This window comes from Merops nubicus, unplaced genomic scaffold, assembly GCF_000691845.1.
Source record: "Merops nubicus isolate BGI_N331 unplaced genomic scaffold, ASM69184v1 scaffold3263, whole genome shotgun sequence".
NCBI classification, from domain to species: domain Eukaryota; kingdom Metazoa; phylum Chordata; class Aves; order Coraciiformes; family Meropidae; genus Merops; species Merops nubicus.
The window spans coordinates 40,574-67,335 of record NW_008596734.1 but is presented as its reverse complement, the minus strand read 5'-3'; the positions used below and the strand labels follow the sequence as shown (position 1 = coordinate 67,335).

At 38.5% G+C, this 26,762-nt stretch overlaps 1 protein-coding gene across 1 annotated transcript in view; it reads left to right on the top strand.

Moving 5' to 3' along the window:
- LARP4B (La ribonucleoprotein domain family, member 4B) overlaps nucleotides 1-26,401 on the top strand; it is a 34,798-nt gene extending 8,397 nt beyond the window's left edge. Inside the window, exons 2-16 of the mRNA XM_008936449.1 lie at nucleotides 3,968-4,115; nucleotides 4,302-4,463; nucleotides 6,695-6,776; nucleotides 7,659-7,795; nucleotides 9,666-9,769; nucleotides 11,553-11,663; nucleotides 12,157-12,210; nucleotides 12,567-12,776; nucleotides 15,899-16,005; nucleotides 16,512-16,766; nucleotides 18,290-18,335; nucleotides 21,452-21,616; nucleotides 24,650-24,774; nucleotides 25,354-25,465; nucleotides 26,005-26,401. Of these exons, the coding sequence (XP_008934697.1) occupies nucleotides 3,968-4,115; nucleotides 4,302-4,463; nucleotides 6,695-6,776; nucleotides 7,659-7,795; nucleotides 9,666-9,769; nucleotides 11,553-11,663; nucleotides 12,157-12,210; nucleotides 12,567-12,776; nucleotides 15,899-16,005; nucleotides 16,512-16,766; nucleotides 18,290-18,335; nucleotides 21,452-21,616; nucleotides 24,650-24,774; nucleotides 25,354-25,465; nucleotides 26,005-26,286 (2,100 nt within the window). The 3' untranslated portion in view covers nucleotides 26,287-26,401. The remainder of the gene's footprint in view (nucleotides 1-3,967; nucleotides 4,116-4,301; nucleotides 4,464-6,694; nucleotides 6,777-7,658; nucleotides 7,796-9,665; nucleotides 9,770-11,552; nucleotides 11,664-12,156; nucleotides 12,211-12,566; nucleotides 12,777-15,898; nucleotides 16,006-16,511; nucleotides 16,767-18,289; nucleotides 18,336-21,451; nucleotides 21,617-24,649; nucleotides 24,775-25,353; nucleotides 25,466-26,004) is intronic.
- Nucleotides 26,402-26,762: the final 361 nt, after the last annotated feature.

The window sequence follows — 26,762 nt, the reverse complement described above, 5'->3', positions numbered from 1 at the left end:
CCTGCTGAAGGAATGTGCAGCATGGCACGACCTTTAGACGCTGGCAAGGAATTTCCAGTGCAGCAATCCGCACAAGTGGAAGCTAAGTTGAATTCACAGAAAGAACTGTTTGAGTATAAGAAAGAAGATAGGTCAAATGTGCAGGAAAAGGAAACAAAGGAATATTGTAACATAGACATCAAATCTTATGATGACTTGTTGGCTAAAAGGTGTCAGGTGCAGAGTTTAAATACTGACAATACAGTAACGGAGGGCCTAAGAGCAAAAATACACAATGAAGTCATCCCTGAGACTCGACAAGAGACACCATCTACCATAGGTAATGCTGTCAGCTGGGACCAGTCACTCCACAGAGCTTGTGATTCTGTACAATTGGTGGATGCTGTTGAAGAGGACCCATACAGCCTTAATTCAGAAAATGTGAAACACAGTGATCTTAGTTCTAGTGTATTGTTAAACACTGAAGTTTGTAATTCAGGAAAAACTGAGGGACATACTGATTCTGAGATCATACTGTTTAGTTTAAGTAGGCATCCCTCAAGTGTTGTAGGGGAACAGGTGGCAGAGAATATGAAGGGTAACCTTCAATTATCATTAGAGTTACAGGAAACGGACAATGATTCTGTTTTGGTGAGTCAACGTGTAGAAAAATTTGCTGAAGAAGCCAACTTCCTAAAGCCAGAAAGCGAAGTAAACTCAAATATGGAAAAGGGAACGTTTCAAAGAGTGTCTGGTGATGGCCAAATGTTTGCACCTGACTCTACTGAACTTCAGAGTGGTTTGGAAGGATTCTTGAAAGATAAATGCACAGGTACAGTTTTGAATAGCTGTGAAGCTTTGAATACGACTGAAATACACAAAAACTTAGAAGAAAGTTCTGATTTTCAAACTCAAATTAAGGTTTGCCCTGAAAACAAGACATCAACTGAAGTTGCAAACGATTGTGGCATGGAGGAAGATGTTTGTGTGAGTATCATTCAGCTAAAAGGTGACATGCCTGAAGAAGCTGGTAGCTTGAGCAGAAGTCAGTCTTGGGTAAGTGATGGCACTTTCACATCTCATGAACTGTGTAACACAAGTGTAGATGAGATGTCCCTAAAGGAAAACAGCGTAAACTCTCCTGTTTCACAAGAGTCACCAGGGAATAAAGGTGAAGTGTGCAAATATTCAAATTCAGATAATAAAACCAGTGTCTCATCTGTGTCTGTAGAACATGAGAATATGAATAAAACGGATATGAACTTCAGACAAGATGAGCAACAGGATGTATGTTCCTTCCATGCAGTGGAAGATCAATGGAATACAGGGACTGAGTCAAACAGAATCTCTGGGGATGTAGTAGAATCTATGAAACAGACAAAACTTGAAGTTCACCAAAATGACATAATTGATAAAAAGGCAAAAAATGTAAAACAGAAATTGGATGCTAGCATTGTTGATCATGAGAACATCTTAAATTGCAATAAAAGCTTAACTGATGATCAGAATGCTTGCAGTAACTCCACTGTACCTTTGGACAATTGTATGTACCAGAGTGTAAAACTGATAGATGACACTACAAATCTAGAAGATGCCAGTAATCTCTTCCATGAAGCCCATAATTGTTTACCTTCATTGTGTCAAAACTCATATTCTCACGTGCATGATGAACCAGGGAAAGTGCCTGAGTTATGTCACTGTGCCAGTCCAGAACCAAAAGTTGGGAACACCCAAGTTCCTGTTGGGTCTTTTACTGAACGAGGATCCGAAACTCATGAAAAAATTGTGTGCGATGTAAATAAATGTAATCTTCAGGATGATGAAGTAAGACAGTGTGTCAGCATCCACCTGGAGGAGGAGAACCTCTCTGGTTTTAGTGTGTCAGCAGGGAATCTAGAAGCTTTTACCCCAGGAGATTTAAAGCTCTTAGAAGCCAGGCCTACTGAACTGAAAAACGCCAGTTACATATTAAATACTGAAGTGAATGACTTGACCACGAGCTGGGAACAGATGCAGTCAGATCACAAGGTTTTCTCAAACAAAGAACTTGGAGCGTTTGTTGACCCAAAGCAGGTAGACAAACATGCTGCTACTCCTTCCTATGAGATACACAGTGCCTCTGCTGGTGCCTCTGCTGGTGCTGCAGGGTTCCAGCCAGGCAGTGATCAATGTGTTTCACAGCTGATGGAAGATGGATCGGGTGGCCAAGAGCACTCCTATGAACTGGATGGACACAGTCCCCAAGTTGAAATATGGTCACATTTCATCAGTCTTCAGACTGGCAATGCTGACTGGACAAATCAGCTCCTTTCTGACACTGTTACTGCTGGTAATGGTGAATATCTGATGGGCTTTTTATGGAACAATAACATTTCTAACAGTATCATGAAGAATGACAGACTGTGTATAGTTAGTGAAGACTTCCAGAATGAACCTGAAGATTTAACAGGTGCTTCATACACAGTGGGAGGATACCCCTATCAGCTGCTAGCACCAGAAAATGTTGGTACCTGGGGATGGCAAGATAAAGATGAATTTGTAAGTATTCCGAAGAAGTGATTTGATGTTAAAGCTTAAAGCTGAAGGTAGGAATTGGAATAAGACAAGTCAAAATGTTGTACCATTAGTTAAATATGCTTTGTCCTGAAGCTGACCACTCCCCTTTGCAAAACCAAATGCTATACTGAATGTAGTAGTTCAAAATGTTGCTGAGTATTGATGGGGGTGTTCTCTGCATCCCACATGTTCCAGCAGCTGCCCTCACCTTGCCCAGCAGCTGCAGTGCTGGCAGTGGATTGTACTGGAGGCTGTTTGCTGTCACCTGGGGAAACCTTTTGTATTAAAAATGGAAGCTCAGTAACCTTGAATCCTTACCATTCCACTAGTTACGTTGAACACCTGGACTTTTCATAGATCTTTTTTTCTATCATTTTTTAGGTGTGTTTGAGATTCTTTAGATCTGGATGTGTTTTCTGTGCACTCTGATAACGACTGACTGTGTTTCAGAACAATTTTAAAGTTCATGGAGTTTTAAAGTGCCTGCCTTAAACTCTGTAAAGTTCCTAGCATCCTTGAAATCACAGAACAAATTTTAATGAATTTTTTTTTAGTGTTTTATCATCAGCAATAATGTTTCCTGGTATAATCATAATATTAAAATGTGTCAAAGATATTCTGGGTAGGGAATAACTTAATGCATTGTGTTCAAACGTTAGCAAAACAAGGGAAAACTCATGTTACTATAAAAAAAGTATTGTAGGTGTTGGCACTGCAGAGAGCAATGTCTCTGAAGCACAGATATAGCCATTTATACAATGGTTGTATATGACCAATAAACGTGTCTGTTTCCAATCCAATTTAAAGGAGATTGGTGTAAGATGATTTACCTTGGCTTTGGGAATTCATTCTTTTTGTCCTGCCTAGGACCAAACTAATGTAAATTTTTGTTAATGCTCTGTTTTTTCTCTTGTAGTAATGAAAAGTTGTCAGGCACATTTATTTGCTTTCAGTTTTCCATAATGCTTCTTTAAAACTGTTCCATGTTTATATAGATGTCCAGAAAAAAATGCCAATGCTATCACGTTTCTAAATTTTTTTTATGTCACAGACAAATACAATAATATAGCCAACATTGAGTTAACCTGTATGTTAGCCTGAACCTAGCCTGAGTCTAGGGCAAGTACAGGTTGAGTTAGCCTGTCAAAGGCAAAGAATGAAATATTGGTTGTACTTTGCTTGGCTTGACTAGCCTTCTCTGGCAATTCTTAATTGGGGAAATGAATTCTTTGCTGCACAATTCAGTCATTTTTGTTCCTGAAACTGTTTTGGGATGGCAATTCAATTAACATATTCAGATGTGAAAAAAAAAAACTGAAAATACAGTTTTAAGTTGTACAGCTGATACTGTTATTTGAAACTGTACATGTAAACAGAGAGATGTGTGCTGTGCATCCACAAAGTGCATAATCAAAGAAATTTCTTTTTGTAGGAGTCAGCCAAGGTTTCTGAGTTAAATCCTAATGCAAAGGTGTGGGGAAATCATATGTTACACTTGGAAGCAAGTGGTGCCACTGATGGTAGCGTGAGCAAAACGTGGGAAGAAATACCTGATCAACCTCCAGATTCTTGTAAAGAAGGTAAGAATAAAAGTTTATAGCTGTTGCTCAAGCAGAAGGTAAAATTCAGTGCAGAACTTCCTCAATTTTAATGTCCTTTTTAAAAAAATGAATGCAAATGTGTAAGCTACTTCAGATTTAGTTTTAACTCCGATATTACTGTGATGAGAAGGAATGCTTTTTGAGTGTTGGTCGTCTCTTCTGCAGGACTGGATGCCAATGGTGATGGTGACAAAAAACATCAGAATGCAGTGCTGACAGAGCTGCAGGAGCCATCACCTCCTGTTTCGGTGTCAGACCAGATGGGTATGAACCCTCTGGCTCTTGATCATTCTGAGTATGAGTCTATGCATGAAACCACCCAGACAGGTAAGAGAAAGCTAATATTTGCTTGGACTTGATTTTAAAAAAGGGAATATATTTTCATTTGAACAGTGAGCATCTATTAACAAACAAACCAACCAAACAAACAAACAAAAAAAACAAACAAAAAAAAAAACACAACCAAAAGCAGCAAAACAAAAAAAACAACACAACCCCAAACAAAAAAAACCCCACCACTTTCATTGTTACATATATGCATTCTACAAACAGATCCCAGAAAATTCTGTCTCTTTTGTTTTCAGGCTTAGACATATTTGGAAAATAGTGTCTTCCTGTTTGAGTTTAGGCCTTAGAGATACTGCATCGAATCAGTCAGAAATTCTAGATATAACTGAGTATAATATAACCTTCTGAAAGGTTACTCTGAGTGTAAGCCCCTAGTGCAGACATTTGCATTAGATATATACCTATGTAAGCTGCCTGTTTCTAGTCAGGTACTGAAGTGAAATTCATTTACTGTTTGTCTCAAGCAGTAATGTTAATGTGTTCAAAGATCAATTTTGTACTTAAAAATGCTAAAATAAGCAACAATTTAGTCCAACTGCTTTGCATTCTTTTTTAATGAACTTTCATGACTTTTTTCCAGTGCAACTGTTAGTAGCTGTAGTCTATACCAGATGGCAAGTTTTATGAAACTTCTGGAAACTAGCGTAGAGATTCAGCCACTCTTATATTTCACTGAAAGGGACAGAAGGTCTGCAAGATGCATGTAGGATTACTACTTGAGCTGAGTTGAGGAATGGGGAAGAGAGGAAAATGTGCTGGAAGTTTCCTGAGATTCATGAGAGGTCTGCTCCTTGTTTATTGTGCTTAGCTGATTTTATAACATGTATTTAAAATGGCCAGTACAGAATCCGTAATAGCTGGAAATCAAGAAAACTGAAATCAGGCACAGTGGTGGCATCATCCTTGCTTGTATTGAATACAGAAAGTTCTTGTTGACTCTTCTCCTAAAGGGCATTATTGGTGAATTTTAAATAAGCAACTGGGAAATAGAATATTATATTAGTGATGCTTAGAACTCTAAAAAGAAACAATGTTCCTCAGCTTAGTGTTAGAACTTGTCAGTATGTCCTTTATGTGCCCAAAATAGTTAACTTTTAACAAGAGTCAGTGTGTTGTAAAAACAGTGGAAAAGCAGGTTGGATCTATTCCATTTGATGAATTGTAACATAGGTGGTCACAACTGTGAAATCTAGGTTTTGTTTTATTAATTATTTTCTTTTTAAATGTATATAATTCTGATTTTTTTCTGGGTTTTTGGCAAGGGAGGAGGAGCTGGGAAAGGGAAATAGCGATTAGTGCTTGATGTGTGTGTTTCTCAGGTGTTGGCATTGTCTGCATCAGAAAAAAAAACATGCAAAGGAGAAAATGGTGGGAGGAAATTAGAGGCTGCTTTAGGAAGAAGAAAGGCTAAGGAGAGCTGGAAAGGATGAGTTACTGAAGAAGGGAAGGGTATGCAGGGTAATAGCTGGTGTGAAATACTTAAAAAGAAACTAATTTACATTTATGTAACATGTTACTAAGTGCTTTATAAATCTCTAAAAGCCACAGTAAACTTCTGATCCTTAAACAGTTCTATCCCTGACACACTTAGTTTTTACCTTCAGCTGACTAGTGTATTGGGTCTAAAGCAAGACAAAAATGAAATGAGTGTTTTCCACGTGGTAATTTTGAAAATTCCAGGTGTGAGGAAAAAAACTAATTTCTCTTTCTTAACTGAGAGATTTTTCATTGATCATATATCTGATGTTAATTGACTTGGTATCTGCTGATACTTCATAACTGTGTTTTTGAAACTCTTCTCTGAATTAGTGTGTTGGGAATTTTGAGTGTGGCCAGAAGTATGAAACATCTCCATTATGTTGCTCACTTGCTGTATCAGCTGCATTGGTCAGGGGTCAGTCAGCTAGAAATCCTTAAGGCTAGAAGATAGTTATTATTCACTTTGAGACGTATTTGTAGGTGTTATTCTAAAACTGCTTTAAATTTTTATGTATTTGGAGAACAGGTTAACAAGTGAAGTCAGACATAGGTTTTCTTCTCTCTCTTAAAAACTATTCCTTTGCAATTTTGGTGGACGGTGAACTCATACACAATGAACATTTATTGAATTCGTTACTATTTACACAGCCAGTAATAGACATGGTGACTTGATTACAATATTGTATAATACAGCAGAACTAAATTATAAATTTAAATATTTTAATTATTAGGTGGAAATGAACAGTTGCAGCCAGAAGGTCAGGAAGATTTACGAGAATTACTGAAAAAAACACTGGAATTCTGTTTATCTAGGTATGTATATACCTAAATGTAGCAAACTGAAGGATAACTAACAAGATCCAGTACCTCACTTGGGATGTATGTTCCTATGTTTCTCAGCTGTCATTTAAAAAGGAGTGGAAAGGAATAGAATCTGGGGCAAGTAACACACATATTGCAGAGTATTGTATTGATGTACCTCTTAAAGCTTACTTGCGACTTCTGACCATAAACCATAAACTAGCAAATACATTGTTTTGAAGTGAGAGTAGTTATAAACAGTCACAGATCAGGTGAATTTTCATGACTGTTGTTGGTTTTTTAGCAAATTAAAACCAAGTAATTTAAGCCATTTGGCAATCTTTGTTTAAGCTAATAATTTTAAAATTTGCATTGATACAAAACAGGATTTTTTGTATGTGCATCGGTAGCTCCCTTTATGTTTTAAGGATCAATTTTTTAAAAAAGGGCTCCAAATCATACACGTTCCAGTATAGACTGATGCAAGATCATCAAAACAGTTTACTTGTACTTAAGCACTTGTCTAGATAAAAGCATCCTAACCACATCTCTTAATAACCTAGAATAATTCCTAATCTGTATATTCCTGCATAACCAGTTACAATCAGTGGCCATATGAAGTAATAAACTTGTAACAACATTACAAGTTCATGGGGGTAATGTGCTGCCTGAACAGAAAGATGCCAGTACTATTGCATGAAGGAGGAAAAAAAAGACACTTTCATGTTTTCTAGGAGCTGAAATATAGTAGGTGAATGGACTGAGGAGTTGCTGAAAAATGCTGAAAAGAAATTTAGTATAGAAATCTGCCTTCTACTACGTGAAGAGTTTGTCTCAAGTTTATTGGCAGAAGTAACATCTGTAACATTTGCCCTTTTCTTTCTCTCCCAACAGAGAAAATCTTGCCAGTGACATGTACCTTATATCACAGATGGACAGTGATCAGTATGTGCCAATAATGACAGTAGCAAACCTTGATCATGTCAAGAAACTCAGTACTGATATGGATTTGATTGTTGAAGTGCTGAGATGTAAGTAAAAATCCCTTAATCTAGAAAATATTTTTGTTATTGATGTAACAATAGTCTTGACCTGTGGGTCAAGATCAGAGGGGTCATCTCCAAGGGGCATCCGCTACAAACCTCCAAACCAAGATAAGGTCAACAAAACAATATTTGGGTCACTTTGGCAAGCTTTGGGTCAGTGGTACCTTGTCTTACGGGTGACTTCAACTAACCAGATGGGAAGAAGAAAACAGCAGCTCACACGTTACCCATCAGGTTCCTGGAACAGACAGGGGACTGCTTCCTCATACAAGTGTTAGATTTGCCAGCCAGGAGTGAGACACTGCTGGACTTGCTACTCACAAACCAAGAAAACCTGCTTTGTAATATCTCAGTTACGATAGCCTTGACTGCAGTGACCACAGTATTGTGGAGTTTGGGATCCTGCTGAGCACCCTGAAGGTTAGTACTAAGACTGAGGGTTTAGATTTTAGAAGAGCAAACTTCAGTTCGCTCAGACCTCACTTGGGAAGAGTTCCATGGGAAGTTTTCATGCAGAATAAAGGAGCTAATGAGCACCAGGAATTTTTCAAGCACACAATCCTGGAAGCACAAAAAAAAGTTGATGCCCTTTACAGATGAAGGAAGTAGGCAGAGAAAGAGACCCCGTTAGCTTAACTGTGAGCTTTTGAGCCTGATGAAAATCAAGAGACACGTACTAGAGATGGAAAAGCAGATGAATACCCATTGAGAACTACAAAGGCATTGCCAGGGTGTGCAGAGATGCAGTTAGAAAAGCAAAAGCTCAGCTTGAATTAAAAATGGACAGAAAAGTCAAAAACAACACGAAAGGGTTCTTCAGGTACATGAACAACAAGCAGCAACAGAAGGAGAATATTAGCCCACTGTTAAATAGCAGAGGTTAATTAGTCACTAACAGCATGGAAAACGCAGAACTTCTCAACACTTTCTTCACCCCTGTCTTTGCCAGCAGTGTTGGGCCTCAAGCTTTCAAACAAAAATCCAGCTTGATGCAAACACTGACCCGCTCTCGGTGGAGGAGAGTTGGTATGTGAACTGTTACAGGAAGGTGACACCTACAAACCAATGGGCCCGGGTGTTATACACCTGAGGGTGTTACAAGAGTTGGCTGACATTAAGAGGCTGCTCTCCATAATCTTTGAGAAGTCATGGAGATCAGGGGATGTACCAGAAGACTAGAAGAAGTCTAATGCCACCCTTTTCTACAAGAACACTTAGGGAGGATGCAGGGAATTATAGGCCCATCAGTTTTACTTCAATCCCTGGGAACGTTATGGAACGAATCCTCCTGGGGGCTATCACAAGTCAAATGAAGAACGTGTTTGGGAAACACCAGCACAGATTCACCAAGGGGAAACTGCTTGAGAAACCTGATTGCCTTCTGCAGAGAGCAACCTGGTCAGGTGATGTGGGGTGAGCAGTGGACATTGCATACCTGGATTTCTCCAAGGCTTCCAATGTGGTTCCCCCAGTCCCCTCCTAGAGGAACTGATGTATTGTGGTTGAGTTGCGTGGTCTGTGCAGTGGGTGGGGAATGGGCTCACAGGCAGCAGTGGTGGTAAATAGCTCCTTTCCAAACTGGCAACCTGTCACAAGTGGGGTCCTTAGGGATCCATACTGGGTCCAATGCTATTTAAGGTCTTAAGTGATCTAGATGATGGGATCAAGGCTACACCGATGAAGTTTGCTGATGATGCCAAACTGAGTGGGGAAGTGGACACTACTTGTTTCTTAATGTTCAAAAATATTTGAGGCTTAGCCGAAAAAGCTTTGTTATAAAACTGCAGCATCTTTTGGTGTGCAAGTTACTATGCTTGCTGACAACTAAAATACATTTTTGTCTTTTCTCTCTTAGCGTTGCCTTTAGTCCAAGTGGATGAGAAGGGAGAAAAAGTTAGGCCAAATCAGAATCGCTGTATTGTGATTTTACGTGAAGTACCTGAATCTACCCCCATTGAAGTAAGTGTGTAATTATTCAGTATTTCAATATAATTCAGTTTTTTAATGCTTTACCCTTAGGATTTGGAAGTTAGATTTCTTGCAGATTTCAGTAAGCTTATCCCATTTCTTACTGCATTGTTAGTTTCTAAAGAACATTTCTAAACCTTAGTTTATTGTGTGTGTTCAGATAATAAATCTATTTGATAGAACCTGTAGCTCTGCAGAGGGTTGAAAACCTGACAATGCTGTGTTTGGTAGAGATGCTTTAGTTTTCTTGGACTCTGGCTTATCCATATGTACTTAGTGCTTGCCTCCTTGGAGAAATAGCAAACAAAGATGAGGGAAGATAAGTCTAAGAATGGAAAATGCCACTGCTGCACCTTGAAGCTTGTTAAGGTAAAGTACTTAAAGCTTTGCAAATATTTCCATAATGCTGAGGTTAGAGGTGTCGAGCCGATAAAGATCTCCACTGGCTTGTGGAATGAGTGCAAGAGTGGAGAACTTTGTTTTTTAAAAGATACTTAGTGCTACTTCAGTGTAGATGGGAATATGACTAATGGAAAGACCAGAAAAAGAATGATTGGGTCATAAATTAAACCATCTTGAACTTTGCAAAAGGAGGGAGCACAGATTCTTTGTGATGGGTAGATATTTTAATTTCCTCTCTATTTAATTTTACAAGGAAGAATAAAGATTCTGAAGGAATTGCTTTTCTTGATATTCTTCATACACAAAAAAGTACTGCAGTTAAAAAACTTAGACTAAAGAAATGGCCATAATAAACAGGAACATGAAACAATGCTAAAAGGAGTCGGAGGGGAGAAGTTAGATATGCTGTATATATAGCTTTAAAATATCATCTGCTTTTAGCTTCAGAAATGAAATGTAACCTTTCAAAGACTTGGCTAGGTTTTAATATTTTGTGGGGTTTTTTGCTTTTGGTTGTTGAGGGCTAGTTTGGGTATATTAGCACTGGGTAATCACTCCTAAATGCTTAAAACCAAAGAAGTTTGAAGAGTCTTTCCAAAGAGGTGGTCCGAAGCGAAGTGGCTTATGCATTAACATGTTTAAATTTGTCAGGCAGGAAAATCTAGACTTAACTGACCAGATTTAATAGGATGGATTTTCTGGTGTAGCATGGTCAGGCTTTATTTAAGGAACAAAGTTCCAAATGCTTTGAGGCCTCCCAAGTTGTATTGCTTTGTGATGCTGCTCAACTCTGACAAAAATAATATGCAAATGATTTTTAAAAAATATGAAGTCCAAAGTTTTTTTTCTGTAGACATCAGCTGGTTATTTTTGAGGTAACAGACTCTGCTTCAAATATATTAATGTGTAGACACTTGAGTTGAAGTGTATCTCCAGGTTTCTGCTGAAAGGCCGCGTTCTCCCTGCCCTGTGCTGGATGCATGGGCTTTTGTGTGGCCCTGTGGTTTTGGGGATGGGGAGAATTTGATATTTTTCTGCACTTGATGCCAAGTTTAAGTGTCTCTGTATGGCCTAAATAGCTTACCTTGCCTGATTTAAAGGGAGCAGGAAGCTTCTACTTGCAGTATGGCATTGGATAATGTTTCTTTGAATTCCTTCTCATTAGTGGGAAAGATTGGAGAGGGCTAATACTGCAGATGTTCTGAAGTTCTCAGTTATGTATTGTAAGCCCAAAAGTGATTTTTATCTATCTTACCTGGGGTTCCAGAGTTCTGCACTTAAAATCAATGTGTGTTTTTCTTTTCCTGTCCATCCACCTTTTTTTCTTTCTCCTACCCTTTTCTCTCCCTTCTTATCAAATCCACTTCCTTAGGAGGTTGAAGCACTTTTCAAAGGAGATAATTTGCCTAAGTTTATCAACTGTGAGTTTGCCTATAATGACAATTGGTTCATCACGTTTGAATCAGAAGCCGATGCCCAGCAGGTAACTCTTCATTTTTGAAGCATTTTAGAATATAATAGTAAGTGAGGGTGGGATGAGGGGTGGATTGACAGATCATAAGCAGTATCACAAACGTGTAATGATTTAAAAAGAAAAATAACCAAACCTCTAAACCAGTAATGCTTCCGCTTAACTAATATCTAGTTATCAATACTATTAAAAATAACTCTGTAAGAGTTTGTATCTTGGTTTTATGTCCTGGCTTCCTGGCCAAAGCTTTTTTTAATACGAAGATCATTGATATTTTGGTTGACACATTGAAACAATTCAATAGTAAGGAATAAAATCTTGGTTTAATGCTACCGAAGCACTTCTGCAATAACACAGATCTTGGCAAATGCAGATTACATATGAGGGTTTTCTATAGTCTTACATTAGCAGACACTTCAAGAATCATTGTTAGGCTCAGCCTGTCAAAAATTAAGTTTTCTTTGTTTAAATTACATTTGACAGATTTTATAATTACTTTTTAAAGGCTTACAGATACCTTAGAGAAGAAGTGAAAACTTTCCAAGGAAAACCAATTAAGGTAAGTAGAGCATTATGACTTTTTTGGGGCATGTGTGTATGTTTTGGGTTTTGTGGGGCTCATTGTGTTTCCCAATATAAACTTAAGTGGTCCAGCCTCAGCAACCGTTTAACCTGGAGATGGGTTTTGAAATGTAACACATGCTATTTCACTTCTCCTTTTCCTCCTTTCTGGCAGCAGTATATCCATCCCAACATCAGGCCAGCAGGGAAGCATTCAGCTGTTCCTGCCTTCCTTGAAGGAGAAAGCAGTGACTGACAAGTGTCCAGTAAAAGTTTGAGAGCAGCTAGTTTGAACCATCCTGATTTAATTTGAAAGGCTGCTGTAATAAATAAATAATCTAATCTCCTTTGCAGGCAAGGATAAAAGCAAAGGCAATAGCTATAAACACATTTTTGCCAAAGAATGGATATAGACCTCTGGATATGAACCTCTACACGCAGCAGCGTTACACAACATCCTTTTACTTACCTCCAGTATACAGTCCCCATCAGCAGTTTCCACTGTACAGCTTAATTGGCCCACAGACCTGGTCAGCCACGCACAGCTACCTTGACCCTTCATTGGTAAGTCTCTGGATTATGAAAGAGTTGCATTCTTTTCAAAGCTGTGCTATTTCCCTGTGAAATCTTGAGGTGTAGGATGCATATGTATCCTGAAGAGGGGAGTTTAAGATACTGATTCTTCTTGGAAGAACAGTTCCAAAATTCTTCCCATGGTGTACAGCATTAATTACTTGACAGTTGCACCTAGTCTCAAACTGCTGTTGTGGTTCTCTTCTTACCCTTTTAGTTTTTGAAGTAGTTCTTTACTAAAGATGATTAATTAATGATCACCAAAAGAAATCGTTACTAAAGACTGCTTTTAGTAATGGTTAAAAGCCTCTTTAAAAATCAGATCTTCAGAATGTGTGTGAATATCAGAAAAAGCAATTCTGACATGTACTGAGTAAACTTAATGGAATCAGGTAAATAAGGATATAACTTAGTATTTCAGTTTTCCAGGAATTTATTTTCAGGAAAATAAATTCTAGGTTAACATGCATGTTCAGAAAGCAAAACAGCTTTTGTGCAAAAGTAACATCTTTTTTGGCAATAAAAATAAAATTACTTTTGCTAATAGAAAAAAAAAATCACTTATTTTGTTTGATTTTTAAAAGTTTTCTTAAAGGAGCTAGCAGTAGGCCTTAGATAAGCTAGGGTGGTAGCAATAAGTCCTTACATAGTCTAATGGGACATCTTCTGCATCCTGCAATGCTGCTTCCATCTCCTCCACTGAGACATTCCCATCAGAATTACTTTGGCCTGTTTTAGTCTGCCTTTGTTACCCTACAAAAACTAATATGAAGATAATTTTCTCTAGTGCTAGGAGACTAAGGTTGTCCTCTGGAACCTCTTTCTTCCATCTGTAAATGCCTCTTTACTTGCAGCTAAAAGAAATGAGGGGAGGAGTGCTTGAAATAAGAAGCTTTTTGGGTTTTTTTGGCAGAAGATTAAAATGTCCTTGAACAAACTTGCTGCTTGGTACCCAGGAAGCTAATTAAAAAGTTGGTGTGCTAAGCACTTCACACACAGGGCTGGTAGCCAGGGCCCTTGCAGGGGAAGGCTTGTTGAGGGGGTGCAGGGTGCGGGGGAGAGGAGGCAGCACAGTGAGGAGTGTTCCAGGAGAAAGCCGCCTTGCTCAGCCGCAGGGAAGGTGATTCTTCCTCCGGGTAAACCGACTGTTGCACAGCCTTTCTGTGGGAGAGTGAAGCAGTTGGGTGGCACTGGTACAGAAGACATAGATTAATTTGCTGCAGGTTCAAGCACAGCATAGTTGTGTGTCTGCCTTATGTCATCCTGGAACTTGTGTTCTGGAAAGCTTACTAGTCCTGGCCTTAGGGGGGAAGACGTTTTCAGTCTGCTGGCGTTAAAGCTCGCGTACCTTTCGTAGTTAAAACAGAAAATTAACTGGCATAGCTTTGCCTCCTGCTGTTTTGCAGCATATTGTCATTGGTTAGCTACATTTTGTGTACCTTAATGTAATGTGATGTTTCCTGAACCTTTTATAGGAAGAGCTATATTTGAATAGGAATTACTTGTGAGGGCAACAGGGACCACAAGGAACAATGGCACAGGAAAAATTTTCATGAGACAGGGTTCTTCTTTGCATGTAGGGACTTGTGTGCAAATATAGGAGCTGTTTCTCTCTTCTGCTTCAGTATGAACACTACCAGAACTTTGTCTCATCTATAATTTGAGCTTAAGTACACCCAGTAATGTGGGCATACAGTTGTAGTTCTGAAAAGAGAATTTTGAGGGCATGTGTTGCCATATTCTAAAACATATGTACGTTTTCATCAAGTATTTAACAATATTTGAGGAAAGATCTAGTTTGTCCTGCTTTTAAAAAAAAAAAAAAAAAAAAATCAGAAGTGTGCTTTTGGTGAGCCAGATAACTTCTGTGGAGAAACAAAATTGATGCTTTTGGTATTACTGTAAAATGAAAATTACTTTTTTTTCCCCCCCTCCAAAAAGTCACCCATCCTTATAAAGAAAAAAGGGGTCAGTATTGTTATTGTCCCTTTAAGCAATTAGTTAAGCTTATTCTCCTTTAGGATGTTCCACATCTTCTTATTCAGGTTCCGTAGTTGCTTACTAGCTTTGTTTGAATATTACAGCATTCAAGTTCTAACTGTTAAAGCAGGAAACACTTCAAAGCAGTATTTGTATGAAACTTTGCTCCTAAAATAGCCTTATTAAGCTCCTAATGGCCTATTTTTGGAGTCTGAGGTAGCATTTGCTGTCATGGGTGGTAGAGTAGGCTAAGGGTACTGAACATGACAGCTTTGGTGTTATTTCATTTTCCATTGATTAGTGATTTGCTTTAACTCTTGCAAGAAAGGTTAAACAAGCTTAAAGATACCTTTATAGGAAACAATCTTCATCCTGGCTGTTTCTCATCACTTAAGTGTAGAAAGAGTGCTACATAAAAATCACTGTTCTGCATTTTGGTTATTTTTAGTGGGAGAAAAGCATTTACTGTTGCTAATAATTCCTACATGAAACTTTTTTGTACACTTGAAAAAAAAATGCTAGTGAGGTTGGAGAAATTACTGTAAGCTATGAACATGCTTCAAATTTTGATCTGTCTTGTTAATACAAGACATTGATATGGGCTCACATCCAAAAATCAGTGCTGCTTCTTTGTGTAACAAGCCAGTAATTCACGTGTCGAGTAGGGTGATAAGATGTGAAAAGAAGCAGAATCACTTCTTCTCTGGCCTTTGTTTAGAAAGATGTCATGTGGAAGGTAAGTAGAATGAGGAACTAAGAAATTTTTTTCTTTTTAGTGTAGGATTTGCATATAAAGAAGAAAAACAGTTACAGGCTGTGTAGGCTAGAGATTCTTTGAGGAAGTGTGCATGTACTCTTAAGTCAGGCATAGTATGGTGTGAAATAGGAGTGTTACAGCCAAGAATTTTGGCTCAGTGTTTTTCAGTCCTCTTAACAAATAATCAGAACTTGAATATACGTAGTGGCTGTTCTGTCAAAACCAAGCATTTTTAAAGTTGTTTATATGGCACTGGAAAAATGCTCTATTGCTCTTTGAGCTAGTCTTTCAAGTATTGCCCTGCATACAAAATGACATAAAATATGGGGTTAAAAAAAATCCGTTTGTAACTATAAGCATGCAATCTGTCTTTTAGGTAACACCATTTCCAAATACTGGATTTATCAATGGGTTCACCTCTCCAACCTTCAAGCCTGCTGCTTCTCCGTTGACTACACTCAGACAGTATCCTCCCAGGAACAGGTAAGTTCAACCATATTTAACAATATACATACTGTTTTATTACCTGACACGTGGGGGTTTAATCTGCTTATTTCAGTAACACCAGCTAACTTGGAAACACTTGTGAAGTTGAACCTGGTGCTAAGTTAAGAGAAGCCAAAGGGCAGATAGTGCTGTTGTGGCTAGTGGATGCACGGTTTCTAAATGTAAATGGACTGTCCAAAACCTGAGAACTGTCAGTTCCATGATTTAGGGAATTCCAGTTAGATATTATGAGAGGTGACATAAGGAGCAGGATATTTAGTCTAGCCTTTTCAGTTTCAAGTCATTTTTAGTAAAGCCATAGCTGAAAATCCAGTGAGAAAGTTAATTTTGATAATTCACATGACCCATTAAAATGAATATTATTCTTCTAAAAGAAATACACAATAAAGGTCTAAACATCTTACTTCTGAATTCTGTGTGTAGACTTAGGCCTCAGAAGTTCTCTCATAGTATGTATGTTGAAATGACTTTTGAATTTATAGGAATCCTAGCAAGTCTCATATACGACATACAGTACCCAGTGCAGAAAGGGGACCTGGGCTTCTAGACAGTCCCACAATATTCAACTTTTCTGCTGATGGTTTAATCAATGGCGTCAGGAGCCCGCAGACGCGGCAGCCGGGGCAGGGCCGGACGCGGGTGCAGAGCGCGGCCACCAGCTACACCAAGAGGGACGCAGGAACGGGGCGGGTGGAGCAGACCAGCGTGGACTCCTCGCCTGGATTAGGGAGAGGAAGGTGAGTGTGACAGTAGCTGTCCTCTGAGCAACCTGCTGTTGCTGCTTCTGCGCTGCTTTTAGTACAGAGATGCGGTGCTAGTACTGGTCTCATAACTATATCAAACTGTGACTGGCTCTCTTCAAAGCTAAAATCTTGGAAAGTACTTCAGAGAAAGTGCTAAATATAGAATAAATGCAAGGTGGGCTTGCATACCTTCCTACCAAATTAAAATCATTAATGGCAATTGGTGGAACAATTTACAACCCTAATATCTGATCCTATATAATCAAATCTCTTGTTTTGACTTTTATGAAGCAGTTCTGTCCATTCCTTTGTTCAGCAGTGTAGATGGTGCACTTAAACCTGTACGAGCAGCGCTCGTGTTAATTTTTTTTATTTCAAAGATCAGAATTTTGCCCAAATTAGATGTTTACAAAAAGGTGATGGGATATTATGAGTGAGAAAAAAAGATTACATGCAACTAAGTAAACTGCTGTCATGCAGTAAAAAATACAAAAAAACAAGCACCACCACCCCCCCAGAAAAAAAGACAACCCCCCCAAAACAAACAAAAGAAAAAGCCCACAAAACAAACTGCAAAACAAACAACAAAACCAAAGCAACTACCTGGGGAGCTGAAAATAGGTGGTACCAATGTAATGTGAGAATTTAGCAGGCTTCTCTTAGATATGGTTCTAGTGAGTCCTTCTACAAAGTACTGTAGAGCTATCTTTAATGATGGCTGTGTTTGTGTCTCCAAGTATATCATATTTTGAGTAACTTACTGAATCGGAAGGTAACTCACATCTCTTGCAAATGATCTTATATTAGACAAATTGCAAAATTAAGTGGGGGATTTGTGCAAGGCTTATAATGCTTTTCTAAATCTAATTTGCCAAATTGTGTTATAACTAGTGGATGAAAGTTTGATTAAGGACATAGAAAACAAGATTGCCCAAACTATAAACTACAGGAATACTACCTTTATATTCTGTTGTTTCAGTATTGATTAAATTCAGAATATTAAAAGTCAAACAGAAAACTTAGAAAATATATTGAAACTGAGTTAGAATGCATTTCAATTTCTCAGCTGCTTGGAGAGGCTTTACCTGAAGCAGGGCCAGATGAGAAGTGCTGAAAATGTTTTGGAGCAGACTTATCTGAATTGAAAGTATTTATAACTACTGTAACATATTTCAAAAGTTACATGGCTATTTAAAAAAAAAAATAAAAAATAAAAAATAACTAAACCCTTTACTTTGGATATTGAGAAGTTTTGTCTGAACCTTATATGTAATCTGCACCAAGATGCTTTTAATGCAGGAATTATTTCTAACCAGTGTATTCTTATGCTGACTATGTAAGATTTGTACCTTTATTTTAATGAGCTTGCTAGGAATTTTTCCTTAAAACATGTTTTTAATAACCTGTCTAGAGTGAACATGGATGAAATAGCAATTTGATTTCCTATCTCTTGTGTTCACCAGCTGCCTTCCATTCATTTATAGGCAAGGTTTTGATAACTGCTTTCTTTCCCTTAGGAAAAACTCATATGGCTACCGAAAGAAAAGGGAGGACAAGTTTACAGTGAGTGTTTATGACTGTATTCATCTATAATAAAAGCAGGGTGGCAAGGCAATAGTATGGATATTATGTGGAGTAGCAGGTGAGATAAGTTATTGCACAAGCAGTTGTATGTCACATTTGACTGAAGACAGCAGCTCATTAGAGTCACTTGAGTTTACTGCACTTGGGTATCAGAGAAGATTGTCCATTAATGCAGAAGTCAGGGAAAAGCTAAAATTACTCTTTTATAGTAGCAAACAATTTCCATCTTTATGTTAATTTTTTTAACAGTGCTCACATCTGGAGGAGGTAAATAGCTAAGCTGAAGTTCAAATCACTCCATTACCATTCATGTTGACATTGAAGAACATTTTGTAGATCAATGTGTATAGATAATGCATAGCTAGCATATTAGTTAAGTGGTCAGTTCTGTTTCTTAAATGCCTCTCCAAATACTACTTGGTAAAGGTATAGTAATGCTATTGAAATATTACAGTTTGGCTAAGCTTAAATTTAACATAAATACCTAAATAGCCTTGATACTTGAAAAGGTGTGACTAGATATTGTGTAGAAGAAAATAGTCATATTTTTTGGTAGGACTTGAAGTTCAATTTGATAAAACTAGACACTTCATTGCAATTCATTTTTGTCACACGTGGCATGTTCATGAAGTTGAAGCATGTTATTTCTTTATTCACGTTACAATTCCAAAGTGACCCCAATGCATGAGCAACTGGACCTTATTACAAGTCTGGAATTATCACAGTTGTGTACTCGTGCCTCCTGCTGTTGAGTAGCCTTAGGGGACTTAGATAAAGGAGCAGCAAGATTTGAAAAGCATAAAATAAGTGGTCCCTTCCCTTTTATTGCTTTTAGTTCTTGTCATACTTCTCAGGGCTCGGTCAGATCAGTTTGCACGTAGGTTTCTCAATACTTCTTTCTTTTTTTGCCCTTTCAAAATTGCCCTTTCAAAGCCAATTGAATGTTTAGATTTATGTTTTCCTATCGACATTTTTTTTCTGTCTCTGAAAGATCAAGTAAGTGGTACAGTTTAGGCTTATAAGTGAGTGGCTGGAGTGAATGGTTTATCCTGAACATTCTTACTGAGCAGAGAAGCTCTTCTGACTCAGCTGGCGTTAAATACTGTGTTCACTTTGAATCTAAAACTGATAGACATGACTTCTTTGAAGGCCCATGGTTCACTTCTCTCAGCACCAGGCATTAATGGCAGCCTGTGCAGCCACGTTCCTTCTAGTCTCTCCTGGCCCAACAATCTGTCCAGTGATGCAACTGGAACAGAGGTGAGAGCTGCTGCACACCCACAATGGTGTACGCTAGGCAGGGGCGTACTCCAAAGTGAAAGATTGAACTTTGACTCCTTTAGACTGGAAATTGAGTCCAAAATCCTATTTCTTGTGTGATTTTGTAGCAAATAGTGTACATAGGACATCAGGACAATCAGTTGTATTTGAAGTGATGACTTCTTTCAGTTTTGTTGTATTTTTTAAAAGAAAAATTTTAGAGAGTATGCGTGCCTACATGAGACAGAGAACGACCCTTTTTGATCAGATTGTATCTGAAGCTATAGATACAAGCCAGTTACTCAACTTGTCGTAACAAGTTAACAATTTTATGCAGTTGATAGCTTAAAAACCATTTAAGTCCTCCCTGGTCTTATTAATTTAAGATGTTAATGCTACTTGTCTCTTAATATGTTGGGTTTTTTAGGACTCATATGTTTAACTTCATATTTCTAACAAATATAAAAGCATTATCTATTGTGGGACTTCAGTCTCCTTTAAGAAAATTAAGTGCTGTGATTTGAAGAACTATTCTTAAAAAAAAAAAAAAGGTGGTTCTCTTTCAGTTTGAGCTGGATACATGTAGTCTTTCTCTGTGACCCTTTTGTCAGGTCATCTGACTTCTATTTTTGGAGGTCTGCAGCCTCCATGGCTGTAGCACTCTTCAACTGTGTTCTGAGGGGTGATGCTGGGTCAGCAGCAGTCCTAGGAGCTGCAGTTGTTCTTGTCTCTGTATTGATTGTTTCCCTATTTGGCTCTCAGCACACTTCTGGCATAAGCTACAGTTTGTGAAAAGACCTCAAGGGTAGTTTTGTATCTCTTGCTCTTAACGAGGAAGGGGAAGAGCAGTAAGTAATGCAACACCTTTCTCTCCAGCAACATTGTTCTCACACTCTGACCATGTTGGCTACATGCCCATAAATATTTCCCTTTTCAAAATAGGAATAGTCTCAAAAACTACTTTGCATTTGATATTTTGCAGCAGAGATCATTTTGGCACATGCCTGAGCTCAGTCATGAAACAGTTACTTCTTTGTTTACATGATGTAGATGAAGTTAATGAGTAACTTCAGTTACAGCATATTACAAAAGCAATGTTGTTTTTTCAGTGTAAATAGAATTTAACTTTACCAGTCCTTACAAGCAGTCCTCACAAGTGGTCTTTAACTGTAATATTCTTAACTCCTGAACTGTTGTCTGTAGTGCACAATAGTTGCATTTAGCCCACTGATGTCTTTTCACCTGGGACATTTCTTCTTCTTCTTAGATTTAGTTGTCAAAACTATTTTTGAAACAGGGAGAATTTTTCTATTTATTCTTGCATTTTTGCAAAGTGACCCTATAAATTCATATTAATGAGATGAAAATTGCTGTTGTCTACACTACATGCAAGAAATGCTGTCTTGCCGTTTCTTAGTATAACTGGACATAAGATTCTTGTTGACTCATTCAGAATGTTACCAACTGCCCATAAATGGGCTCTATATTTCCACTATATTGTGATATCTAAACCTGCCTGTCTTCCTTTCTGTGTAAGTGTCCATTCTGAAGGAAGGGTCAGCAAGACTTTTCTTACTATAGCAGTATCACTAAAGCTTAGGCATATAAAATTTTTAAGGATGCTTTTGCCATTCCATTTAAATATTTAAAGGGCAACAGTGGAAAATGGAAGCATCAGTTCCTTGATACTGTGTGGTTTTCTTGGGAGGTGGGAATCGGGGAGGCCTCGCTAGGGCTTCACGGATGTAAATCAAATGCAAAATACAGTTTAGAGTCTCAGGTCTGTCTTTTCTGTCATCCAGTGCAGTAATCTCAACATGTTATTTCTATTCCAGAGAGGCCAAACACAGTCTCCACCACCCCCAAAACCTCCATCTCCTAGCTTTGAACTGGGTTTATCTAGCTTTCCTCCATTACCTGGGGCTGCTGGCAACCTAAAGACCGAAGACCTTTTTGAAAACAGACTGTCCAGTGTGGTAATAGGAACATCAAAAGAAAGAGTGAGTAGCCAGTGTTCATTTCTGTTGGGCAAACAAAAAATTGCATAGCTCTTGTTTTCAGATTTGATGGTTTATACATAGGAAAAACTTGTGATTTTACACAGGTCATAAGAAATGCTTTTAAAAACCGCTGTCAGTGATGTGCTGTTGCCGCCGTCATCTTAGAATTTTTTGGGTATTCTCTTTGAAATGGTGTGGAATATGAGCACCACTGTAAGTAGGTGTTAATAGCAGAGATTAGAAAATATGCTCTTTGCTATTCATAATTGCCTCAGGCTTTCTGATAGACTCAGGTGAAAAATGCCATAAATTTCCCTCCTGTTGGGAAGTCAGAGTTCTGAGTTGTATATGAAACACTTTGACAGAGACAAACTTTTAAGCACTGAAATATAAAGAAGCTGCCTACATGGTCTCAGTACACTAGGCATCATAGCTGGAACAAGAACTGTTACCAAAACCAGCTGGATCCCAGCATTGTCTTGTCATATTGCTTAGAAAGATACAAATATAGTAGAATGATTTGGCAATCACTGCTGTCTAGATGTAGTAGAGATGCAGCTGAAAATTAGTGTTCAGTAGCTGTTCATAGATTTCATTCTTAGAACTGTCTCTACCACGCCATCTGTGAGTGACAGTATGTTCTCCTACATCTAGACTGGTATAACTGTGCACACCATGGAACAGTCTAGGCTATGAAGTCTGTGCTGTCTTTTTTTGCTAGCTCTAGTTTAATTTGTGTTTTTCTAACTGCACCACAGCTGGAGAAGTCAACCCCTGGATGTAGCAGTGCAAAGCAACCTGGTGAAACACCAAAATCTCTCTCATCTTTAAACCCAGTGTATTGCAGAAGAGTTTTCTTTGGTGCCCACACATCAGGGGTGGGTAGGGAAGGTATTTGTAGATAAAAGGAGGAGGAAGCAGCAGTGTAGCCTGCACCTGAGGCAGTGATTGCACAGGCAGGCCATCTATTCAGTCTCCTGCCGGTGACCATAGGGACAACTGTATTCCAGGCTTGCATTTAGAGGGAGCGTGCAGGACAGTGCTGTGGTAAGAGCAGTGTTTAATTTAGTGTCATACAGTACTCCAGCTTGTAGTCTGTTCTTGGCCAAGAGCTGTCTATTTTTAAGGTATTTTACCTCTGCTATTTCTGAAGTAGTTTTTTACTATTGTATTGCAGGTTTTAAATATAATTCCATCACTTGCTGTTGATAATGCAGCTGAAAGCCCATCGCTGCTCCCATTGCAGATCTAGCACTTGCTTTGCATCGTACTTATCGTAAAGAACTTGCACCTCTGCCCGGTAGAGGCAGCTGTAGGGTCAAGTCAGGCACTGAGGTTTTATGACAGGGCAATGTGCTGTCACATTAAAAAGATTGCTTTCATCTCTCAATTTCTTTTTTTGACTAGCAAGAGTTAATCTGTACCATTGTGTGGAAGAAAGGGATTGTGCTGCCTTTCTTTGTTGGTGTTAATAAAGAATAAGATAATAGCAACTGGCTCCAAAGAGCACTTGTGTTCTACTGTAAAGGCGTTTGAGCTAACCTTAGAATCTTGCCAATGTGTACAAGCTGATTTTCACCTTGATCTCAACATTTTTTCATGTCACCTGATATAGAGGTGTGGAGTGCTGAAGTAGAATTACACAGTGCTACTCTTTTTTTTAATGTGCAGTGTACAGGAGCTGGGAGAACTTAAGTTGTATAGTTTTCAACATGCATCATAGCTTTATGCTCTTTGTTCTGTGGTGCTCTTCTAGACACAGCTCTGGGGAATGGCAGCTGTGAAGCGTCCCTCATTTTTTAAGTAGGAAGCTGCAATGCTGTCAGATTGAGGCCCAGTGTTTTAGCCTAGGAACAATGCTTGCACGTCTGCTTGACTTGAAGCTTTTCACAATTAACCACGTACCTACAAGCTCTGATGAACTTGGGCCAGAATGCTTAGCAGCTTGCAATTTCAAGCCTTTGCATATGCTATTATGCAAGCTATTTTACTAGTGAGTAAAACTAGAGAAGCTGTTCTTTTATTTCTAAACATCCACCTTTTATAGTTGTGCTTTGAGTAAAAGTAGGCTTAGATCTACTGTAGTAATCTGCTGTCTGATATATATCAACGTCATCAAAATACCAATTTCCCTTCTAACAGTGACCATGGAAGTCTCATATTTTATGACCTGTGAATGGTGGCTGTACTGGGGGAAAGGGGGAAAGGGTGGCTCTCTTGTTCCTTCTGTGCTTGTGTTTTCTTCTTTCTGTTTACTAGCATCTGTTCTGGTTCTGGAGTCAGGTGGGCCAGAAGCAATACAAAAGAACATAGCACTTTTTAAAACAAACAAAATGGTTATGAGTGTCAGAAATATGTTTTCCAAGGTACAAAGTTGTCTGTCTTTTCTCTTGTTTTGTAATACTGTGTCTTGAACCTGTTGGCCTTTATCTGGAAGCACAGTGTCACTTGACACTAGCAGAATCTTTTGAGGGCTATTAAAAAAGCCTCATATGCTTGGTAGCCAATCACAGTATAGCAAAAGAAAGGCACTTTTAAATGATGGTCATATCCTAGTTTGCAAAAACTTGAGGGTTTTTGGTTTAGTTTTTTTTTAAGATGAGTTTTTTTTTAGTACCAGCTGTTAGGATGATTTAGAGTTAGAGCTTTGAAGATGGCAGTTCTTAGTGCATAACTCTAGGAGACATCTGTCTTAATAGCCTAACTATGGTTATGAGAACAGACACAAAGCCTGCTTTGTCACGAGCAGGTGCAAAATTCACAGGTTGAAAGCAGTGATTTTGTCATCTAGATATGTCCCAAAGGGAATTAAGCTTGCAGCTTGTGGGAAAGAGCTACAGTGTGTGATTGTGTTTCTAAGTAATTGCAAAGTAAAAATGCTACTTGTTACAATACATATACTCTCTGTCTTCCTGTAGATCATCTACCTTTATAAATCAACGCATAAGCAGTTTCATGATTGTGTTAATTTTCAGGCAAAACATATTAATTGCATATTATGATTGCCCTTCTGCGCCTTTTTTCCTCCTTCAGAACATTAATGTGGATGCAAGTACAAACACTATTCCATCAGGAATTCCTCGAGAGCCGTTGTTGCCAGTTTCTTCTACGCTGCCCAGGACATTTGAAAGGTCTCCTTCGCCATCCCAGTCTTCTGAGTAAGCACTTAATTATGTGGCTGTAATCATTCTGCTCTGAATCACATCTGCATTTTCTGTCATCAGAAGGCTAGGTGGAACATTGTAAATAGCTGTTAAAATTTTACTCAGTGAAAGAAATAGTATTTTATGGTATATTGTACTTGTAGTAAAAGGCAACAAAGTTTAGTTTCTGAACAATACAATAGTAATGATTTAGTCATAATCATTCAGCAGACAAAGGTTTAATGCTGTTTTTCATTAATAATGCAAGTATTTAAAAGTTTAATGAATACCTTACTGTCTTGTATTTAAGTAGCTTTGAAACACAGAGAGTAAACCCACGATCCTGTGGGCAGTACTGTTGTCTGAATAACCAAATGCTATCAGAATTTCACATATTGCAAGTAGCGTCAAGTTCCACAGGAGTATCTCTTTCTAAAGTTTGATAGCACTTTTAAATGCAATGCTTGTCATAATGTGATAGGCAAATTATAGCTATAACTTCTTATAGTCAAAGTTTTAGACCCATTATTAGATCATTCATCTGTCCTGAAGTTTCACTTCTCATGAGCTTTGCTTCCTGCTCGATGCTTCCAGGGACTCCAAGGTTGCGGACAAACAGCAGAGAGAGACACAGAGTGCAGAAAGGCTTTCTTCTTCCACACTCAGTACTGCATGTAAATCGGTACAAGTCAATGGGGCTGCCATAGTAAGTGACCTTATTACTTCACTTTCTCTTAGTTGTCCAGTTTGATGCATTTAACAAAATACCACTTCTATTGCTATCCAGCCTTGCTTAATTGTGTGAGCCCAGCATCCTTGAATTTGCATGCTGGTGGCCTTGTGATTACTTGCATGATAGTTGCACAATTAACAGTGCAAAAGTGTTGAAGGTAGCTTGGTGAATGATAGTTCTGTATCTGAATTTTCTTCTTTGTGGTATCCTTGATATAGAAGCAGGAATCCATCAGCTGATAAGTAAACCAGAGTATTCGTTGCCTTTCAGCTGTTTTTATATTTTCCCCTGTCACAGTATCCCATTTATCTGGCATGCTGTTTTGCATTTTACCTTTTCTTGACCCTTATTGTCTGTGCAGCTGCTGTAAACTTCATACTTAAGCCCTCATCTGCATGTTTTAGTGCAGCAGTCTCTTGGGACACAGACTTGACCTGTTCTGTTCACAGAACAAAGTGGTTTTTCCTCAGGTTGCTTTAACTCTTCTGTCCCGCTTGCTTTCCCTTCCGCAGGAACTGCGAAAACCTAGTTATGCAGAAATCTGCCAGAGAACAACTAAGGATCCTCCTACATTGCAACCCCAGAAAGAACAGAAGCCAAACACTGTAGCATGTGGGAAAGAAGAAAGAAAGCCCACAGAAACAATAGAGAAAAACAGAGAACCTCCTCCTGCAAAGTCACATCCTGGACAACCCAAAGACCAGAGGAGACAGTCGGGACGCAGATCGTCCCCTCCAGCCGTTGGCAAACGCTTAAATAAAGAACAGAATACCCCTCCAAAATCTCCTCAGTGAAACTAACGCCTGGGAGGGATTTGGAAAGAGGTCTGCTTCCCACAAACTAAACCCATGTTCCCACTAAGATACCTGAGAATGAGTTGCTGGTTAGGAGCTTGCAGTGATACTAGGCATATAACAATGCCTGCCAGTTATTTTTTCTATGAAATACCTTTTCTTCCCCTCTTGAACAAACATTCTATTTTTTTTTTTCTTCTGGATACTTCTGGATAGTTGTTCTAAACCTTACATTTAGGTTGGTGCTTAATTGGAGGTGAAGCTTAGTGTGACTTTTTTTTTTTCAAGATGTAAAATACTTGTCTTTAAAAAAAAATCAACTTTTTATGAAGCCTCTCTGTGGCTGTGTGAGTGCAAGCTCTGTACAGTGAGTTTTCTAAACTGTTAAGCAGAAATGTGCTGCTGCAATATTTTTAATAAACTGGTCTGCAAGTACATATCTAAAGTGTCCAAAAGACTGATAACGGCAGCTAGTG